The following is a 21,105-nucleotide window of genomic DNA, read 5'->3' on the forward strand; positions in this document are numbered from 1 at the left end:
TTGTAAGACAGAAACCTTAACCGCTGACTTTAAGTCAGCAACTTAAAAGGTTTTTCTCTCACCTAGCAATATACTGCTATTAGTAACTGATCAGCTAATTAAACATAAGATCACAGAGGAAAGCTCTGAGAAAACTTATGCTAGGTACTCCATCTCCCTAGGACGCTGCCATTTCCTCTTCAGAGTTAGCACTCTTCCATGACTCACTCTTACTCTAACAACTCAGGGCAACAAGAAGTGGGAAGAAACCTTTCCAGCCACTGTAGCTTTCATTAGCTCATTTATTTTTATCCCATTTTCCTTTGTTCTATATCCTTCAACCACCTCTTTTCCCTCCTCTGACAGTCAATTATTTTGTTTAGCCAAACAACAGTTGCTAAACCCTTCTAAATATTCTTCATAAATCCATCCTTTAAGCCTCCTTGTCATTTGACACTTGCTTTATAATCCCAGCTTCCCAGTGTCAATTGGATATTTGAGTTCAAAGGCAGGATATTTTTCAGATGCTTGTTTCACCCATTCTGAAAATGGAGGCATTTCTCTCTATAGTACTTTGATATTTTTAAATTAAAAAATATACAACAATTCTATTTTAATCATCTTTGTAACATCATTCTTAAGCCTGGGAATACACAAACACTAACCTCCCTCCCAAGTACACTACCATTCACATAGAATTTATAGCCAAGAAGTCTATTCTCACCTTGCTGATCAGCCCTTTATGAATGTGAGTGATGCTATTGATGAGAAACAGGAGGGCAGTGAGGAAGGGGAAAGGGGACTTGGAACCAACTAGGTTCAAAGGAGGTTTGCCTCCAGTACAGCTCAAAGATATGATGCTTAACACAGATTCAGGTCCCGGGGAACAGGACAGAGGATTGCACAAAGCAGAACATGGCCTGTGTGAACAAAGAATGAGAGAGAGATCAGATCAAAAGCACATATCTTTAATTCTTATCTTCAGTTGAATAGTACATGATGTACAGAAATATTGATGCACTGATATATGTCTGATTTCAAACATTTGAAAGTACTGGACCCTTGATTTAAAAAGAAATATATATATTTATATATAAAATATAAATTAAATAAAATATAAATTTATAAATATATAAATTTATAAAAATATATGCTTTATATATTTTTTACACATTTCCCCACAAGCACGTAAGCCAGACTAATAGGGCTGCCCGCACATTTGGGACATTCAAAAATAAACTGTCAGGCAAAGCCAAAAAGCCATCTTATATCTAAAACTGACATTGCAAAAATGCTGCCCCTTGTGTTGGACTCTGGTGCTAGAAGCTTCCGATTTTTCAATCATGAAAGAACATGGGCCAGACAGTTTGGTGACCATTCAAATGCCACTTAAAACCAAAAATTTCAAGTGCCCCTCACATCAGACGTTGTTAAAAGCAACTAGATGTTTCCCTGGCTACAAGTGGAGCCTTTCAGGTTCCCTCTCCTCAAAGGATTTATTCGCAGGCTGGTAGCGAGGCTCCCTCTACAGTAGAAAGACAGAATATCTGCAGCGCTCAAGAGTTCCCAGAGCCCAAGAGAAAAGTCATGTTACCCAAATGTCTGAAAGGACAATTTGTCATCTGGCCTTTCACTTTCCTGCAGGGGCTTTCAAGGCCCTTGTGGAGCTCTGCAGGAGCTTGAATTATTTTATAAAAGAAGTATCATATAGAGCATGTGAACTGTACATGTACTCCCCCACCAACATAAGAGGGACTCAAACTGATGTTATTTTCTTGTTTTTAAATCAGGGAAACCAAAGAAGAATCAAAGCCAAGAGTGACTACCACTGATTTGGAATTAATATAAAACACAGCTACATGAAGGGTAGAGATGCAGGCACTGCAGCAGCACCAGTAGGCAAGGAAGAACTGGAGAACCTCTGTAGCCATCCTGCTTTTTGCTATGAGCAGAGAGGACAGAGCAGGGTGTAGACACAGCCCTACTGCACTCTAGTTCACCCAACTGTCAGTTGCACACACACGGTGCACTTAGGTACAGGGTAAACAAATGGAAGGGGGGAAAATATTTGAAGCAGAACTGTGCTCTTTTATATATTCTAGGCCAATGTTAGAGAATTTCTTTGCTGTGAGTGGATTCTCAGTCCTTGAACCACTGAGCTTTGTCCATTCCTGATCATGCAGTCCAAAGGGCTCCCTTACATAGTACAGCAGTGAGACTCCCTTAGCTTCAGGAAACTGTTTCTTAGCAGTGGAATGATTTTACCTGAGTAAATCCCACATGCTGTGTATGGCTGGCTGGCTGAGAAGGGGCTGTAGCACCTCAGACGTCAAACGTTCCAGTTCTTCTAAGCAGTCAATCGGATTGACCGATGGCTGCATAAAACATGGGAAAACAGGAGAAAGCAGAAAAAGACAGGCTGATTTAACTTCTCTCTCTTTTGTTAATTACCTCTTTGAGACAAGTTGTCATCTACATACTGGTACTGCTATAGGTTAGAGCTGGCCTCACCACTCAAGGTGTGGAAGCCGAGAGCTGGCACCTCAAGGTGTCCTCAGTACTCAAGTATTAAATGCATCATAGAGAATTCTTATTTAGCTGGAAGTAAGGGAGTGAGATTCCCTGAATGAAAACTTGCCCTAAGTGGCTAACCTCACCCTCCCCATACTATCTATGTGCTGATCTTCCCATTTAACTTGAAGAAAACACAAAGGTGATCAGAACTACCTTGAGAAAGCAGAGTGGCATCATGAGGGTCTTGAAAAAAAAAATCAACTGTATGAAGTGCATTTGACCTACCCATCAAGACATGGCTGTGGATGAACACTGCACAGGGGAGGATCTGTGGCTTTTAGAGAACCATCCGAATTCTTCCGACCCTAGTAAGCAATATTCCAGGTTGAAGGAACTTGCTGGCAATTTTTTTACTCTACTTTCTTTTCATTTGTATGCTGCTTTAGGATACAGAAATACTCATTTCCATAACAAAATCTGATTTTCCCTAGGTGAAAACTCTCTCCAGAAACCAGTCAGCAAAATCTAAATGAAGATGTTAACCTCAGTTGTTAGTAGTCTAACAAAAATATTCTGAGGTCCCAATATTCATGAGTCCAGTTACCATACAGGTTGATTTTTTTCTCTAGCCCATTAAAAATAAAAATAAATTTTATGTAACATGTTTGATTTTTCAAATCAGACCAGATAAACACAGGTGGATGATTACTTTTTTTTTTTAATGGAAATAAAAACTCTTATGGTATAGTTCAAGGATCTAACAGAAGAATCTAGGCAGCGATTCTTCTGGTATATCTATTAAGGTTAAAAAGGAGTACTAGTCTCTTTAAATAGTCATCCTAACACTCATGACCTAATGACAGCAAGTGAAAGGTGCGAACGACCTTTGGGGCACTGAAGATAGCTTTGAAAGATACTAGCAGTTTCCACCCCAGCTATGGCAAGAAAACTCAATTGTTTGGGGGCAGATTTCAGAGGAGTTGCAGATGTGCACACTGGAACAGGCTCCCCAGGGAAGTGGTCACTGCACCGAGCCTGACTGAATTTAAGAAGAGATTGGACTGTGCACTTAGTCACATGGTCTGAACTTGGGTAGACCTGTGCGGTGTCAAGAGTTGGACTTGATGATCCTTAAGGGTCCCTTCCAACTCAGGATATTCTATGATTCTATGATTCTATGTCTGGATATCTATGGGCGTTAAATTACCCCCACACCTTGAAGACAGCTCTCCCAGGTCAGAACCTGTGCACATCAGTTGGGCAGTAAAGAAAAAACCTGCACTTATCTTCAGAACATGAATCTTTGAGATAGCTTTAAGCTAAGTATAAAACAACACACTGATGTATAACCTTTGATGTATAACCTTCAGAAAATTCAGTTTAGAAGATGGTCACATACAGTGACTGGGTTACAGAATTAGACTTTGAATGTCAGTGGGGCAGCAAATAAATTTATCTTTGTTGCCTCTTATCCAAAGTTTATACGGTATGATCCTCAGTGCTCAATCTTCCAACCAGGTTATTGCAGTAACAATCCACATGTAAGCTCTCAGACCATAACAAATGCAAAAACATTCAGCTTAAGTTAGCCCACAAAAAGAAAGGACTGCCAAACTATATTAGGTCATATTTGCTGCATGCTATGGTTTTCCACAGTAAATCTAAACAGTCAGAGTATGACCACATACTTTGATTGAGACTCCAAGCCCAAAGGAAGAAATGACAACAGTGATATTTTGCATTGTTAATCTGAAGGATCAGCAAATTCATTTGACTCTCAATGCCACCCACTCTAGATATGAGGTGTGGTAAACAAAATCTAGTCCTCATTTAATGTTCTTCAATGCCTTTCTTTTTTTTTTTTTTAGTTTTTTCGTGGTAATATACAAACTGATGCTGGTGAGATGAAAAGACACCCTATATATTTCAGGCCTTACCTGTTGGCTGCAAGCCCTGTAATAAACTCCCAGGTAGATCATATAAGTTGTGGTCAGAGGCTGGAGAGTTTGCCAAGTTTCTGTCTGGGATATCTCCTGTAGGATTTTTTTCAGACCGGTTTCAATGAAAGGTTGTAAGCCCGACACTTGATTCCATGCTACTGGAGGAGGCGGAATCTGATCACTACCTTCTGAACTATTGCTGAAACACAACAAAATAATGACAGGATAGTGAAAATCTCTCAAAAAACAATTCTCTCCAAAACATCATTTGATCATAAATCATAAATTATTTGATCAAAACATCATAGTAAGATTTCCAGTTCCATGTAGCCCAGAAAACAGAAGCCTAATGACGACCACTAGGGGAAAAACATATTTGCACATTCCCGCAGACCAAACCAAACCACTCTAGGCAGAAAGGTCAAATGCAGAATCTACTAACTATAGCAAAAGTTTCTTCATCTGTATTACTTTGTCATTAATAAGCTCTAGATTTACTGGACATGTTACCCTAGTATCCAGCTTTGGTTAAAATGGTCCAGCGTTTCTTGCTTTGGACCAGAAAATGTACTTGTGTCTTCAGCAACTTCTACTGCTTTGACATATGCCAAAACCAAATCCACTGCCAACTTCTCTCTATCCTGACCCACCTGGGTCTCTGCAGAGAGGTTCTTTCCTCCAAACCTCAGAGGTTTTTCTTTTTCCCAAAGGGTAAATTAGAGGAGTTTCCTAGCTCAATTCAGCAGTGCATTTTGCTAACACTGCCCTTGTAACCCACTGCTAAATGCACATCTTTACTTCTCCGTCTCATAAGGCTAGCAGGCATCCAGCTGTCTACCAATCTAGATACCCCCTTCTGACCTCACGTCAAAGGGAACACGCTCTGGCATGAAGGGATTCACACATGGGATGGTACACCACCCCAAAACAAAGAAACAGAAGGGAACAGCCAGGTCTCCTAACCAAAGAGAAGGAATACTGGACACCAACTGCTCAGACAAACCGCACTGGTGACAGAGGGGCTACCTGCTCAGCTTGGCCTGCAGCTCCACCGTGCAGCCTGCTGTTTGCGTCACATGCATCAGCAGAGTAATCACTGCTGTAGCTCGCTGGACAGACAACTCACGCACTGGGTTCTTCTCACGGCAAGAGCTGAGCAATTCAGGCAGGGACTGAAGTATCCTCACCAGCACAGGGTAGAGATCCCTAGTAAGAATCACAGAATAAATGATATTGGAATGGAGATCTACAGATCATCTGCAGTCCAACTCCCTGTTCAAGCAAGTTTGCCTAGGAACATGCATAGCTGGGTTTTGTGTATCTTCAAGGATGCAGAATCCACAATGTTTTTGAGCAATCTGTTCCTGTGTGAACACCTTAAAAGTATAAGAAAACCTTTTCCTACTGTGAAATAAAATTTCTTGTATTTCAATTTGTGCCCATTGCTTCTTCAACTTTCTTTGCATGCCATAGGAAGCTCCCAGCTCTATCTTCTATGCACCCTCCCATCCCAAGTTTATAAGGATTACTAAGATAAGACGAGAACAAACACCACCAACATAATAAAAATAAACAGACATGGGAAAAAGATGACAGAGAAGGACTTCTGTCATTCCCAATTCGACTGAATGGAACCTACCCTGCCTCCAAGCATTGTGAGCAACTCTTGAAAAATGTTATTTTATTCTTGCTTCTCTAGTTCTCAAATGCTCAAAGCGTCTTTGGTTATAATCATGCAAATTTAAGGAATCTTCTGCTGCTTCTCTTTCCTCAGCATTATTTACCACGTTAAAAATTATAGACATTTTTTTTTCTATTAACCAAGACAGATGATGGGGCTGGAGAACATAAAATGCTGTTGCAAAGACAGAACCTCCCTTCTGACACTTACTCCTGGCCTCCTCTTTACTCCTCTTCAGGGTGACTCCACAGGCTTATCTGTGGTTTCAAGGCAGTGTAATTACATGAAGAAGATTCAATGCTTGAGACAGGTCAGACTTATCTCAGTGCAGACCTTGAAGGTCAAGCACAAGAACTTTAATTTTATACTGAACTGAGAGTCAATGCAGAGTGCCGTTTGTTGGCATTAGTCTGCTTCATTTAGCATGCATGCTGGTGACTGCTGCTCAGATTGCCCTTAGCTCATCAGATTCAATCCTGGGTGTGCTGCGCTCACTGTGTCTTGATGTTATGCAAACACAGATTATTCATGCCTGCCAGGGCAAAAAAGATGTAGCCCTAAAAAGTTCAGGTGCCCTCCCACAGTACAGAGAAGTAAGAGATTACCGATGATTAAATGTTGGAGATAAGGGAGAGAAAGAAAAAGACAAGAAAATAGCATGAATAGCTTTAGAAATTGAGTTTTACTGCAGGAGACCAAAGAAAGGGAGGTAAGACTCCCTTGAAGGAAGCAGCACGTGATCCTAGAGATCCCAAATTCACTCCCTCTGGAACAGGATGTCCATTTCCTTTTGTGACCTCCACCCCGCTGTTCCCATTCCTCCAGCTTTGGACCGTACCTGTAGATATCACAGGCCTGACCATAGCCAGCAGCCACAGCCCACAGCCGGAAGGCTTCAGTGCTTAGCCTGATGGCTTCTTCCTTTGGCAGAAGCAGATCCTGTGGATCTTCAGCTATAAATCGAATTAATCGGCTCTTCATTTCAAACTTGTTAAGCTGAAAACAAATAAAAAACAGGAAAAAGAACAAAAATGACAAAGGAATAAGAGGCTTCACTCCCATGCATCATGACACTCATTAAGCTGCAGTGAAACCTGTAGCTTTGCTGGTGCATCGAACTATTCTAAGCTCCCTTCACAGTGTTCAAATCTGTCTTTAGCATCTGTAATCTTAGGGAGCGTATTACAAAGAGTCAACAAATGGTTAATGGCTATTAAGATAGAAGTATTCCTGGGAGGGATGTCTAGGTATTACCTAATCTGTTCCTTACACAGATCAAGCACACTTAAATCACTCCTGGCGGAGGTTTGTCTAGCCCACACACACTCTTGTTTTAGATGCTCTCTGCAGCTTTCAATTGACTTTTAAAATATATAATTATCCTTCTTTAACTAGTCATAAGCAGAACTCTATTAGTCAAGATTACACAGAGATTTATCTTATGAAGACACTGTATACAAAAATACTGAATAGATGCTTACATTTTTCTTAGGAGGCCACACTTAATGGCTTTCAGAGGTCGTACAACCTGAATCTTTCTATGATTCTGTTTATTTCATGAAAAGGGTACCTTCCTGCCTATTACTTTTATACAATTATGGAATTTTGGTGCCTTGAAAATGTTCTCAGGTTATTTTAGTACTGAATTAAACATGACGTGACTCATCTGAAGTTCTCTAGAAATAATTTTTATCCTCCCCAACAACTGGGTATTTTTGCTTAACCATAAAAAAGAGCTTCTCTTTCCTTCTCCCACACATACAAAAGCTTGTGTGTGCTCTGTCTAAACAAATGAGTTGACAATGTCTTTTTCACAACACAATGACATATTATAGATCATTTAAAATTCAAATGCTTTAGAGCCATCTTGTAGGGAAATCACTGCACACCAGTAGGAAAGCAAAGGAGCTGATGAATCAAACTGAATTTTGACACCCCTCCTACAGAACAGAGGGCAAAGTTATATTTACTTTCAGAGGAGGAAGATGGAAGAATTTTGTTGCTCAGTAAAATAAATTCCTACATTGACGATTTTGATTTGGGTTTTAATTATCTTCAATTCCCATGTTCAAGTGCATGCAGCGAGCCATATAGGAGCACAACAGAACCAAAGCCTGAGTAGTAGGAACCTTGTAAACATTTTTTGCATACCTTGAAACATCTGGAGTACACAAAGCATGGAAGAGTAAAATTTAGAGATATTCTATTATGTTCCTACCACCACCTGCAGCCTTTAAATATTCCACTATCTGTTATCAGCATATTATTCTATGTATCTTGTAGCACAAATTAGTACTCTCGTGCTGATGCTAGCAATTTCCTGTATGGTAATTTATTAGATGCTATTAAAAATATTGAACTAACAACCCTAAGAGGTGCTCATTGCTCTGTAATGTGTGCCGCTCTGGGTAGATCTTGTGTATTTATAGCACTAGTGTGATGACCTATATGAGTGAACACAATTATCTCTGAAGTGGAAAACCCATCCCGAAGTAGCTAAGAGAGGTTGGAAATACTGATAAATAACCTTAGAGTTATTAAGAGAAATTCATGGCAGGAAAAGTTCAACCAGGGCTGTAAAAGACAAGGATACAAATTAGATCTCTGGCTTATGCAGTCCTAAGCTGCCAGGACACGGGAGAGGACAGAGCACTACGTGCCAATGTGTGCTCTAAGCATCTGCTATCGATCAGCATCACTCAGCTGTGCTATTTGGTTTTGCACAGCTGCACTACACAGAACAAAAAAGTAGATACAAGCTTGAGACAGCTCCTCTACTGGCACATAACAGAAGATAGCATGATTGCAACACTGTCAGCAGCTCCTTCCAAACATACACATGCACCTTCTTCACAATGATTATTTCAGTTTCTTTATTCCAGCTCACACTGTCTTCCAAGAGATTTCTAAGGTTTGCCTGCAACTGGCAGAACAAATCCAAAGGAGCATAGACAGTGCTGTTAAGAGCTATGCTGTGCTTTAACCATAGGCAAGTCTATATTCATAGGCTTATAGAGCCACAGATTAGTTGTTGGTCAAAAAGAGCTTCTGGCAATTGCCTAGTCCAGTCCTCCCTGCTTAGAGCAGAGTCAGCTTGAGAAGGTTGTTCAGAGCTGGGTCCAGTAGAGTTTTGAATTTCTTCAAGGATAGGAAGTCCACAGCCTCTCTGTGCAACTCATTCAAGTGTTTGACCACCTCCACAGTAGAAAAAAAGTCTTATGTTTATCTGGAATGCCCTTATTTCAACTTGTGCCCATTGCTTCTCATCAGTATATCCACTGAAAGGGTAAGAGTTTTGCTCCATTTTCCTCGGTCCCTCCCATGTAAAACATCACACACAATGACAAAACATACTACAACCTGAACTTTTTCTTGCCAAGCCTAAACAATTACAGCACTCTCAGCTGTTCCCTGTATATCAGATGCTTCAATTCCTTAACCAACTTAGTGGCCCTACTGCTTCTCTTTACCACAGAGTGGGACTGCAACAGGAATCCTAACACAATCTCTCCCAGTTTCACATGTATTCATCAGGCCTGAATCAAGACCTTCAGCTCAGTCACCTCCAATTAACTGTCTATCTTACTTAAGAAGCAAGGCACAGAGAACAGCAGCAGCTGCCGTCAGAAAAGCTCTTGTAAGAATCACTCACCAGCCTAGCTGTTGCATTTCTGCCTCCAGATGCCAATACTCTGATGAACTTCATAGCAGCGGAGCAAGCAACTCCATGGAGACTGGTGAGTAAACACCCCGGTTCAGCCACATGAGGATCCCACTGAGTAGGGATAAATTCCCTGACAATGGTGTCAATCAACCGAGGACAGTCAAGCAGCTGCAGAGAAATAGCAGGCAACACAAATAACTAAAGAAACACCATTCCAGCAGCAAGACATACAGAACACCCAAGTTTGTCTAACTCCTTGCCATAACTTTGTGTGCTTCTTTTTTCCCTTTTTTAAACCTTTCCTTACCATTCCTGAACCGCTGTACAATGGGAAATTTACCTGGCTGCATGCTTCAGAGGAATGCCTCGCTATGTGGGTAAGGATGTGCAGGATATCCAGGACTACTGTTGGAACAGGTCGTACCACCTCAAGAATGTACCTCAGCCGGTGCTGGATCCGTGTCTTCAGAAGTCCCTAAAAGGGAAAGAAACAAAATATCTGTTATACTCCTAATGGTAGCTCTCTGAACAGCAGAGAAGCTCGCTGAACAGTTGCTGGAAGGGAAAAGCAGACTAAATTAAATCTGCAGAAAGTATCAAAATCACCACTGGGGCAACAGGGAGAACTTCTGGACTAAATAAGACTACCAGCAGGGTTTTTGGATACTTCTGTTTTCCAGAGTATGAAACTGCAAGTAACAGTGAGTACCTCCCCTATAAAGGAGTACAAAAACATAATGTGGCTGAAAAGGGTTCTCTTGCTCTTTGATTCATTTTGGCTAGCCACCACCTCCATCTAATGCAGTATTCTGTCTTTAGTGCTGATAGTCTCTGTTACATCAGAGAAAACTGAAAGAAGAAAACAGACACCAATTCCTATTTTGCACTAGGAAGAGAAAGATGCAGACAGATCATGTGATTTTGTATGGTTCACAGAGCAGAAGGCCATGATCAGTGACTGTGCTAGGAAACAAATCTTCAATATAAGTGACATTGTTATGCATCCCTAGTTCCAGGAAAAGGCATATCGCCTGAGTTCATAGAACTGATATTTAAAAAAAAGAGTTGCAGTCAGGCAAGGTTGTGGTTCTAGGCTTGAATGAATTCAGCTGCTAGTTTCAATATTATTTTTCCAACATGTGGGGTAATTGGGTTGTAACAATTAGCAGATGTGAAATGGATTTCACAACAGCTGGAACAGGGCAGAATTTGATCCCAAATCTCTTCTGAGTTCAGGCCACTTGGGAGAAGTTAATATATTTTATGCTTAACCATGTAACTATTTCCAGAATGACAAACTAACCTCATCGTTATCTACACCTCTTTTATTAAGCCTTTTAAACAGTGTAACATAGTAGAACAGATCTGAAATCATGAAGTCACTAACTGAGACCAGATGCCCAAGTACAGTAATTCAATTGCCCAGTGAGTTTATAAGCAAGTGCCATTCGGATACAGGCTAAAGCACACGGATTAAGTGATGTGATCACAGACATTAACAACTGCTGCAGGCAAGAGAATTGCATCAGCTCCCCCAGGATTGGGTTTGAGATGACAGATTAATATTGTTAGATCTCATATCAGGGATGTGGGATTGGGTTTAAATATATGTAGAATTCCTTCTAAATGTTACAACTTTTTTTTTTTTTCCTGAGAGAGGCAAACATGAAAAACAATATTGGGGAAACGATAAGTAGCCACCCTATGTCAAACACAAAAGGGAATGTCATTGTACAAATCTATCTAATTCAGATCTACCCATCTGTAATGCTCCTGCTTAACTTTACAACAGCACATATAGACACTTCAATTGTGGCTACAGCCATTTCACTTTTAGCTCAAGTAAATGAGCTTGAAAATCATGTCTGCATGCAATCTTTCAGCAGATTTAAAAAAAACTTTTGTTCAGAACATTAGTAGCGTACACAGAAGGGTACACATTTCAACAGCATGCCTAGCTACCATGCAGAGACTATTTTCCTAAGAAGATTTGAGACCTAGCTCTGTGCTTACCTTTACAACATCATATCGGGCCACATCTGGATCTGGCTTGTTTTCATCCTTTAGTTTTTTATTCTGAGATTTCTCTGTTCCAGTTAATTCTTCCTCTTCCTCCTCTTCTTCCTCCTCATTGTTGGGGACAAAGGGGAATGCAGCCATCCCTTGGTACCATGAGAAAGTCCAATCGAGATATTTCTATAAGGAGAGTAAAAGCACACAAAATTCTCACACAAAGATGTATTATGGAAGACAAAAAAAACAGATCAAATCAAGAATGCTTTACTGATTTCCACCTAACCCCAGGAAAAGAGAACACAGTAAAGGTACTCTAAGCACATACAAGTGGGATGAAATGCTTTTTCAGGGAAGTGATTTTTAACCTATGACCTACAGACACTTGGGAAACCATGAAAAGCAATTACTGTGAGGTAAATTAAATTCACTAGACAGGGAACAGAAATGCAGCTTAAGTGGAAAACATTTAAGATAAAAACTAAATAAAATAACCACTGAGGGGTCTAGAAATTAAACTGGAATTTGGCATTTATTGGCTCTATTCCCATTTCTGGACTTGTGTGGAACTCAAATAACAAATAACAGAATGGCCATGTAAAAATTATTACGTTAAAATAAACACTACCCAACACGTTTGTTCATGCTTGTCTAGCTTTCTGTTGAATGACCGTTCTCAGCTTCAGCAAAGAAAAAAAGCATTTTTGTTCACAACCAATGACAGCATCAAATACCCCCAAGTTCTATGGCAATACTGCAGTATACTGCAGCTTTCAATTCTTTGGAGAGGAGATTGTGCCCACAGACCTACTTCCCCCAAAATGTTTTAGAATATAAAAGATGATTTAAATTGATCCTTGCACTACTTAATAACTGCTTTAAATTTCCATTTCTTGAAGCAGCAATCAGAAATAACTACCAAATTAGTCAGAAAAAAAGTGGTAGACTTCAACTGAACCTTGAGTCCTTTTTGAAAATTTTCAAATTAAAGTGCAAGTTATTATCAGACATTAAAAAAAAATAAGAAGCAACATGAAATAAAGTTGGTGAGTAACTGACTGGTATGATCAGAAGAGGCCTGTCTTTACTGGACGAGGCTATAGGCCCACCTGGAATACCAACTTTATCCTATAATCTTCATTCCAGCAATAGAAGGAAAAACATAGTATCTGATTCTGGTCTTCAAAGGAAACAAAGAAGAAGGTGCTTCCCATACACACTGATGAATGAACAAACCATTTTGGTAGAAGATATTTATACATTTTGATCTTCTGTGTGTACAGCAGGGATAAATCCAGTTTTGTCTTATAAAATCTGAAGCAGCAGGCTAGACTTCCAACCCTGCCACTTCATCGAGGTCCTTTTGAAATTCAGCAGCATGAGACTCTAGGAAGGACCCTCCAAACAGGAAAATACACTGACACAACACTTACAGTACTGCTTTTGGCATGAAGTGATTTAGCAATTCCCACATACACAAGACATAAAACCACAAGTTTTGATCTTAGAATCACAGCACTGTAGACATATGTAAGCAAGAGTAATGTCAGAAAAAAAAAAAAAAGTCACATTAAGAAGATGGTTTATAGCATTAATCACCTAACACAGATGGGCAGCACTCAACTAACAGAACACCATTATGCTGATAACTAAGAAAAAGAGCAAGAGGTGGAGAAAGCTACCCAATCCTTGCCTTTCCACTAGGGATAGCACTGATGGAATGGAGAAGTTATGGTGGACTTCTTGAGATCTAACCATTCTTCTCTAACACCAGTCCCTTTCCAGCATGACAGGAGTAGCTCTCATGAAAGGAACTTGAAACACAGGCCATAACCTGCTCTGTTCATAATGATCTGCTTCTGTCCAACCACGAAGACATTTTAATCTCGCTGCTCAGGGCTGTCCAGTATCTCTGAACATCCAAAAGAGGTTTCAGCTTTCTAACAGGAGAATAAGCGTCATGGAGAAAATAAAACACGTAAGAAGAGAAAACGAGGTATTTATCAGTGAAAGAAAAGTATGAGAGAACAACAAATAACGGACAATGAGTGGGAAAGAGAACAGTACTACTGTGAGGCATGAGGGAAAGCAGGGAGAATATTTAGTCACTAATCTGTTCAGAAGCAGGAAAACTACACAAAGAAGCCGACAACGTAAGAGGCCATATTAAAAATAAAAATAACAAGACTAAATTGTACACTTTCATTAGTAGTGACATGATCTAGATTGTAAGGGTGTCAAAAAGGAAGAGAAAATCCCTCAGCAGCCGCACTGAGTTTAATCATAGGCAGAGCTAATTCAAACACAACAGATGACTGAAACGCTCAGACTTAGTAACACACCCTCTTGTCTGTCACAAAGCACAGCAATATCGTTCTACTGACAGTTGAGCTAACCCATCCAGCAAGACTTTGAAACTACTTACCACGACTTTTCATTCTGATTCCTGTAAACAGTTTAGTATGAAAACAAAGTGGAGCACGTAATGATTTTCTCACCTCATCATCGAGTGACACCAGTAGAGCCCGGAGAGCGCCAACAGATGCTGCCATGACATTATCCACTGCATCGTCCAGTGAGAAGCGCAGCAAGAACAGAAATCCAGCATCAAGCAGCAGACGCAGAATACTGCCCTTCAAGGATGATGCAAACTCCCCAGCCCTAGCCTGAAAGGTACACCACACAGAGCCGGTGTTAAAGCTCTTGATATGTTGCATGTTTGCCTCTTCCCATTGCAAACTGCAATTGCAAAGCAGCTAAACTGCGTGCAGTCAGCACAACAGGCTGCTCTGCTGGCTGTTCTCCAAGGAAACTTCAGAACTACCTACTGGGACAGGTAATTTTTGTATCACCCAGTTCATTGCAGTGATATGAAAAGGCAGACAAAATGCTTAGGACCTCAGACATCCTGAAAGACCTACAAAGCCAGCAGTGCAGTAAAATCTGTGTAGATACTATGAAACTGGGCACCTGAGCCACATTCTGACCACTGGCTGTTATCACTACAGAGTTAGGAGTCTTCCATGCAACCTTACTGTAGGTCATCACTGACTGATACAAACTTCCCACAGTCTAGGGCCTTGCTATACAGCAAGGTAACACAAATTGGTAAGTACTCATAAATGTACATGACAGAATAGAGAGCCTTTCTAGGGAACATTACCTACTGATGAATGGCTCCTGTTTTTGCGTTGTGCTTACACTTCCTCTCTGCACAGGGGGAGGGAGGGTCGCATGCTCCCAAGAGCAGAACAGAAATTCACCAGAATGCCCACCCTGTTTGACATGCTACAAACATCTCTTCCCACTTATAATTCTGTGACTCAAGGGCCAACACAGGAAAAAAGAAGTGTTCTAATTGAATAATTTCATATTCCAATGATGTTTCAGCAACTTGGTGGCATACTACCCATCTGGTTTAGAGCACAAGAAATCTTCTTCTGCTTAGGTCAGTCTTGGGCTACCTTTTCTGAGTAGTCCACAACCATCCCATAATAATAATCAAGGAAGCAAGTCAGCTGTTTCCCACAGAAGAGGTTTTAAGAAAAATTGTTCTTTATTTTCTCTTCCTTTCATCCTATAGAGAGGCATAACTCCAATTCCTTAATCCAGAGAAGTCTGAACCCATCTTTCTGAAGTCTTGACCCATCTCACGACTTCATCCTGTTCTGCCCCACCTTTCTTCTCAAAACCATACTGTTTCTTCTCTGCCTCCACTGCTGTTGGGGGAAAGGTTAGTACTTCCCCCGAGAGAGTTAGATGGGAAGGTGCATGGAAGTAAATATTCACTCTGCTTTATGCCCGTCACTGTAAGAGTAGGCTGGTTCGTTCTCACCACCTACAGAACAAGCACATCATGTAGCTGGTTCTGGCAACAAAAATGAAAGGGTCATTGCCAAGGATAGCTTTTATCACAGAAGTAACCCCCAAAAAACAACTTTTGTCCAAAGAAACAAGGAACTGAAATTTCAGCACTGCTGCTGAGCAACATCTGAAAACAACTCTCCGCAGAGAAACCTGAAACTCGGTTTATCTGCCAACACTGTAGGTTTTCTAACAGCAAGATCCTCAGGGTAAAAAGAATACTCTGCAATTGATTTTGCTCACCTTCATTAAATAAAAGAAAGCAAACAACTAGCACCAGAGAACACGGACCCTGATCCACTGCAAATCTGAATTATGGGGAGAAGTTCCATGGAAAGTGGCTTACCTTTTGAACAATACGACCCAAAACCTGTAGAGCCAGCGTCCTCTGTTGAATAACTTGGCTGCGAGATAAATGAAAGAGCTCTTGGAGAGAATAACCAGCCCTCTAAACAGGGAAGGAAAAGAACAAAACAAAAACAAAAGCTACTATAGGCAAAACAGGCCCCTTAAAATAAAGTAAGATTGGCTCTAAAATAGTGCCTAACAGGAGACAAATTGCAACTCAATGTTGTTTGCTATTTCACATCAATCATGGAACAGATTCTGATGGATTACATATGGAAGAAAACTACTTCTTAAGAAAAGAAAGTATGTGCACCTTTTTCTCCACACCACAGATGGTGTTAAAGACAAAAAGCATTAATGGAGTTAACAAACAAATGCACAACCCAAGTTAATGCAAGCACACCCAACTTCTCTTCAGGAGCTTGTTTCAAAAGGAAACCATACATCCACGCTTTCCTGAGGGTTTTGTCACTAAAAAGCATTGACACAAAAGGAATCTGACAAATTAAACACAGAAAATGGGTGTGCTCCTTCCTTTCTGCTTCATTACACCTACCTCTGCCTCTTCTCCATGGTGATGCAGGCCTAGATGAGTAGGCAAATCAGCGTCTGCAGGAATCAAGTCTCCCTTTAAGCTGAATCGAGCTTGCATTCCCTAATATAAAGGAAGGGTGCAGGGGGAGAGAGAAGGATTATTTCTAGTGCCTTGTACTCTATTCACCATTTAAAATTCCACTTCTTAAATCAAATTCTGAGAAGTGACACCTCAAACTCCCCAGATCAGACCTCAAATTCTTTTTAGAAAAAAAAAAAAGTTTACTCAATTTTCTTTCCTTTTTTTTTTTTCTTAGATTTCAGACCTGTTTCATCACAGATGACAGTTGCTAGACTCTCACTTTGTAGCTCTCTTGAGCACTGCAGACTAAAGAGACAACGTATCACCTCACCTCATGAAAAAGACTAAGGGACCTCTCATTCTTACAAAAATCTCTCAGATTAAGTAACCAGAGGAGTGGTTTATGAAACCTTCAAAACTGTTATTGCTGAGAAACATGAACCAGACACCTCAAGAACATGAAAAATCAGTTTCTGCTTTTAAACCTTTTTGGTTTTCTTCTGTCGGGGTGAAGGCAAATCTTTCATCCACTCCAGCTTCTCAAATTCCACATTGTCCATGTGGATCCACTCCTTCTTCGGCTTCACAGGCAGATCATCATCTTCGGAGGAAAAAGGAAAAAAAAGAAGCCTTACATTTGAAGCAAAGATGAAGAAAATACTACTCCCTCTTTGCCAAACTATTTGGCTTAAAAACCTGATTTGGCTGCATCAAATATAGTATTCATGTAAAATAAGAAAACAATTTTCAACCTGACTGTTGGCTGATGCATAAATATCAAAGATTTAAAGCTGTTTTCGTCTTCCAGGAGAGCTAGAAAAGGAAGTAAACAGCACTGTAATGAAATTAACAGACTGCTAATTTGGTGGAAAACTGAAGTCAGGATACAAATTAAGTAAAGTGATCAGAACCAGGGCAGAAAATAATATCAGTCCTACTTTGAAGAAAGCAAATGAATATCATTCAAGGAAGGGAGTGTTATGGGAGATGCGAAATGATTCAAAAGAAGTAGTAATGCAAGTAGCTCCAGGCAAATTACTGCTCTGTTGTGAAGCATGGTTTTAAAGATGCCAGTACAAAGTCAGCCTAGATGCACCAGCGGGAGCACCAGTGCTAATACTCATGCTTCCACAGCACCTCCAATACTGCTCTTCATTCTGTGTCTCTCTCTAAAGACTTGAGGAGATCAGCTTGGGAGGAAAAAAAAAAAAAAAAAAACACAGAACAAGTGAAAATTTACACAGCTTGCCTGAGAAACAGCTCAGTGGGGAAACTGGGCAGTTGAACAAGAATTTCAGAGGTGCAAGCACTAAGGGAAGAAACTACAGATTTAACTTGTTAAGGAGCTTTGACCAGAACAATTTGAGAAACAAGACATTTATGCTTGTCATCACAAGAATTGCCCTAGGAAAGAGACAGATCAGCATGTGGAAGGATCTCCCAAGTGAAGGGACAGGAGAGATTTAATTGGGAGTTACCTAAAAACCAGCAAAGGTAATGCTTTGCTAGTAGGAAACCATCCCACACTGCTGTGAGAAGAATGAACTAAGTCTTTGCTATCTCAAGAGAAATCACATGTGGACAGAAACAGGCAGACTGAGGGCATGAAAAGCAGGATCATCATTCCTACTGCAGCAAAACAAGCCCAAAATTAATTTGCACTGCAGCTATTAATCCTAGTGCTCTGGTCTTCTGTTGCAAGGAAATCTCTGAATTGGAGAGAGATGGATCTGAACTTCAGATAGGGAACTGGGTGGATGGCCGCATCCACAGCTGTCACCAGCTCTACATTCAGGTGGCTGCTGACACGTGGTGTCCCTCAGGGGTCTGTCCTGGGACTGGTGCTGTTTATTTTCTTTATGATACAGAGAGTGGGATCGAGTGCACCCTCAGCAAGTGTGCAGACACCACCAAGCTGAGTGGTGCAGCTGACACAACAGAAGGAAGGGATGCCATCCAAAGGGACCTGGACAGGCTTGAGACAGGCTCATGTGAACCTAATGAGGTTCAACAAGTCCAAGTGCAGGGTGCTGCACCTGGGTCAGGGCAATCCCAGCCAAGAGGATACACTGAGAGAACCCACCAAGAGCGGCCCCACAGAAAAGGAGGAATGGTTTTAAGCTAGAAGAGGAGAGATCTAGATTACATGTTAGAAAGAAATTCTTTACTTGGATGGTGGTGAGGCACTGGTACAGGCTGCCCAGAGAAGCTGTGGATGCCCCATCCCTTGAGGTGTTCAAGGCCAGGCTGGATGGGGCTTTGGGCAACCTGGTCTAGTGGGAGGTGTCCCTGCCCATGGCAGGGCGTTGGAACCAGGTCTTTAAGGTCCCTTCCAACCCAAACCATTCTGTGATTTTATTAAGGAATAGTAAGTCCAGCTGAGATGCTCTTCTTTCATCAGATCTTTCCCTGCTGATAACTGGCCCCAACCCAACCTTTTACTTTACACCAATTAACAGATAAACTTTCAGGAAGGGCACTTATCATTTTTTAGGATGAAACTTCACCCTTATGATCAATGTGGTACTGAGTCAGGCAAGGAACCAAGCACAGTGTTATCTTCTCCAGCCAGAAAGCTGTTCCACAGAATTTCAGCCAAAGGCTCAGCACACATTTTAATTGAAGAGACAGAAAAAGCATCTGAAATGCAAGTAAGTGGAATGGTTGTGGGTGGTGGGTGCAAAACCAAAGGAAATAAAATCAACAGAAAAAAAAAAATTAAATCTATTGACATTTGTAATTCAATAAATTGTTTTCTCCTCCATTAATCACTAAATTGGATAATCATTCCGTGATTAGTTAATCATTCTATGAATAGGATTACACATATTACCATCAGCCCTTAGCATTATGATCTTGTCAACAAGACAGATATATTCCAAGGCATCAGCAGATTGTTCAGCTACTGAGAAAATCCTTTAGAGAAACACAAGCTGACAGTCTGAATACAACATTTGTACTGAACTTTTTCAGATTTGCATTAAATTAAGGGCTACCAAACAAATTCTTCCTTTTCTTGTTTGCTTTCTCTTTTGTCTTGATGCCAGAATTTGTTTTTTGATTTGATAAGATTACAAGTTGCTAGATAAAGGCCTCACTATCTTGTTTATTAGAAACAGTGGCCTTTTATCTTATTAGAGAGGCAAGTTTGAGTTCTGAGCAATTAATTGTGTTCTTTTCTATTATCCTCCTCTTCCTGAGGAAACTCAGAATGACCATTTCTGCTGGGTTGTTCATGACATTTTTATGTCTCCTGTTAGCCAAGATAGGCTGTAGGCATAAATTCAGGTGCTAGAAAGGCTTCCCTTTGTTTTATAACGATGTTCCCGCTCGTGCTTTCTTTGTTTTTTTTTTGAATATCCCAAGAAAATTGCTTTTTCTTTCCTCTGCAGTCTTCCTTGGGAAGCAAAATATACTGTCAGGATGCAATGCTCTGAACACTGAGCTATTCCCAAGAGCACCATCACAATTTTGTTCAGTCTTTACAGCTGAACAACCCACTCCTCCGATTGCTCCCAGGTGAGTAAAGGAATGTCACTTAAACAGGTGCTACTTGTGCACCCAACTGTTCTCAGAAAAGCAGTAAGAACAGCTCTTTTGATTAACATGGATTGGTGAAAAAGTAAAACTTGGGGAAAAACAGCAAAAGGACTGCTCAGTGAGGTGTTTTCTTCAATAAGAGGCTAATCATCTTCCCTTGTCTTGCACTTGTAAACACGCTCATAGATTCATCCCCCTCATCAAGGAAATGGTAAACAGTTGTCACTTGCAAACATCAAGCTGAAATCCAAGAGTGATTCAGAGACCTCCTTCATCAGTCCACATGTTGCACTGGGACACAAAGAATGCATCAGAAGCCAAAGATCAACATGAAAATGGGAAAAAAAGCATGCTAATGAAGGAGAGATGTCTCTTTCATACATGCTACAAACAAAAGCATTCAGAATTATGAGAATGGGAGTCTAAAATCATGACAAAGAAATGACTAAAGAAAAAAAAAAAACTGCAGTGAGGAAAGCAACAATAATAACAGAAACATAAGGAGGAAAACTCTTTTGTCTGCCATGAGAATATAAGGGCTACTCTAACTGCCTGGGATAAAGCAGCTTTCTTCTGATGCAAGCACAAAAATTGCAGAAGCAACACTGGCAGCATCAGTGCAAGCTTCCTTAGCCTGCCTGGAACACGGGGACAAGCCAACACTTACAAGCAGGTAATTAAGCAAGAGGTAAAACTTTCCCCTAGTGGCCCATCAAAGACTCCTTACGTCATTTAGAAAGGGAAATAAGAGATGCGAACAACATGCAGAAATTCACAGGCAGGCAAGTTCAGGGGACCCAGTTCTGATATGAGTGCACACACAGACTTAGGTCTCTTGCCAGTTTGAGGGCTAAAATAAAGATTTCCATCAGCAAACTTTCACATCTTCATTCTTTTTGACACACTACCACTCTCTTGCATCACCAAGATATACAAGATAAAAGAA

The 21,105-nt window shown here is 40.6% G+C and overlaps 1 protein-coding gene across 3 annotated transcripts in view; it reads right to left on the reverse strand.

The window, feature by feature from the left end:
- The window catches only part of RPAP1 (RNA polymerase II associated protein 1), a 42,066-nt gene that overhangs the window by 8,438 nt on the left and 12,523 nt on the right, over positions 1 to 21,105 (reverse strand). For all 3 annotated transcript variants that reach the window (XM_027459581.3, XM_027459582.3, XM_005029135.6), the window contains exons 8-19: positions 17,105 to 17,220; positions 16,560 to 16,658; positions 16,002 to 16,103; positions 14,290 to 14,457; positions 11,792 to 11,974; positions 10,119 to 10,253; positions 9,767 to 9,946; positions 6,953 to 7,110; positions 5,460 to 5,639; positions 4,431 to 4,632; positions 2,245 to 2,354; positions 704 to 899 (exon numbers count right to left, since the gene is read on the reverse strand). In XM_027459581.3, coding sequence (XP_027315382.3) covers positions 704 to 899; positions 2,245 to 2,354; positions 4,431 to 4,632; positions 5,460 to 5,639; positions 6,953 to 7,110; positions 9,767 to 9,946; positions 10,119 to 10,253; positions 11,792 to 11,974; positions 14,290 to 14,457; positions 16,002 to 16,103; positions 16,560 to 16,658; positions 17,105 to 17,220 — 1,829 coding nt within the window. The remainder of the gene's footprint in view (positions 1 to 703; positions 900 to 2,244; positions 2,355 to 4,430; positions 4,633 to 5,459; positions 5,640 to 6,952; positions 7,111 to 9,766; positions 9,947 to 10,118; positions 10,254 to 11,791; positions 11,975 to 14,289; positions 14,458 to 16,001; positions 16,104 to 16,559; positions 16,659 to 17,104; positions 17,221 to 21,105) is intronic.

The sequence above is a fragment of the Anas platyrhynchos genome, chromosome 5 (assembly GCF_047663525.1).
Source record: "Anas platyrhynchos isolate ZD024472 breed Pekin duck chromosome 5, IASCAAS_PekinDuck_T2T, whole genome shotgun sequence".
NCBI classification, from domain to species: Eukaryota; Metazoa; Chordata; class Aves; order Anseriformes; family Anatidae; genus Anas; species Anas platyrhynchos.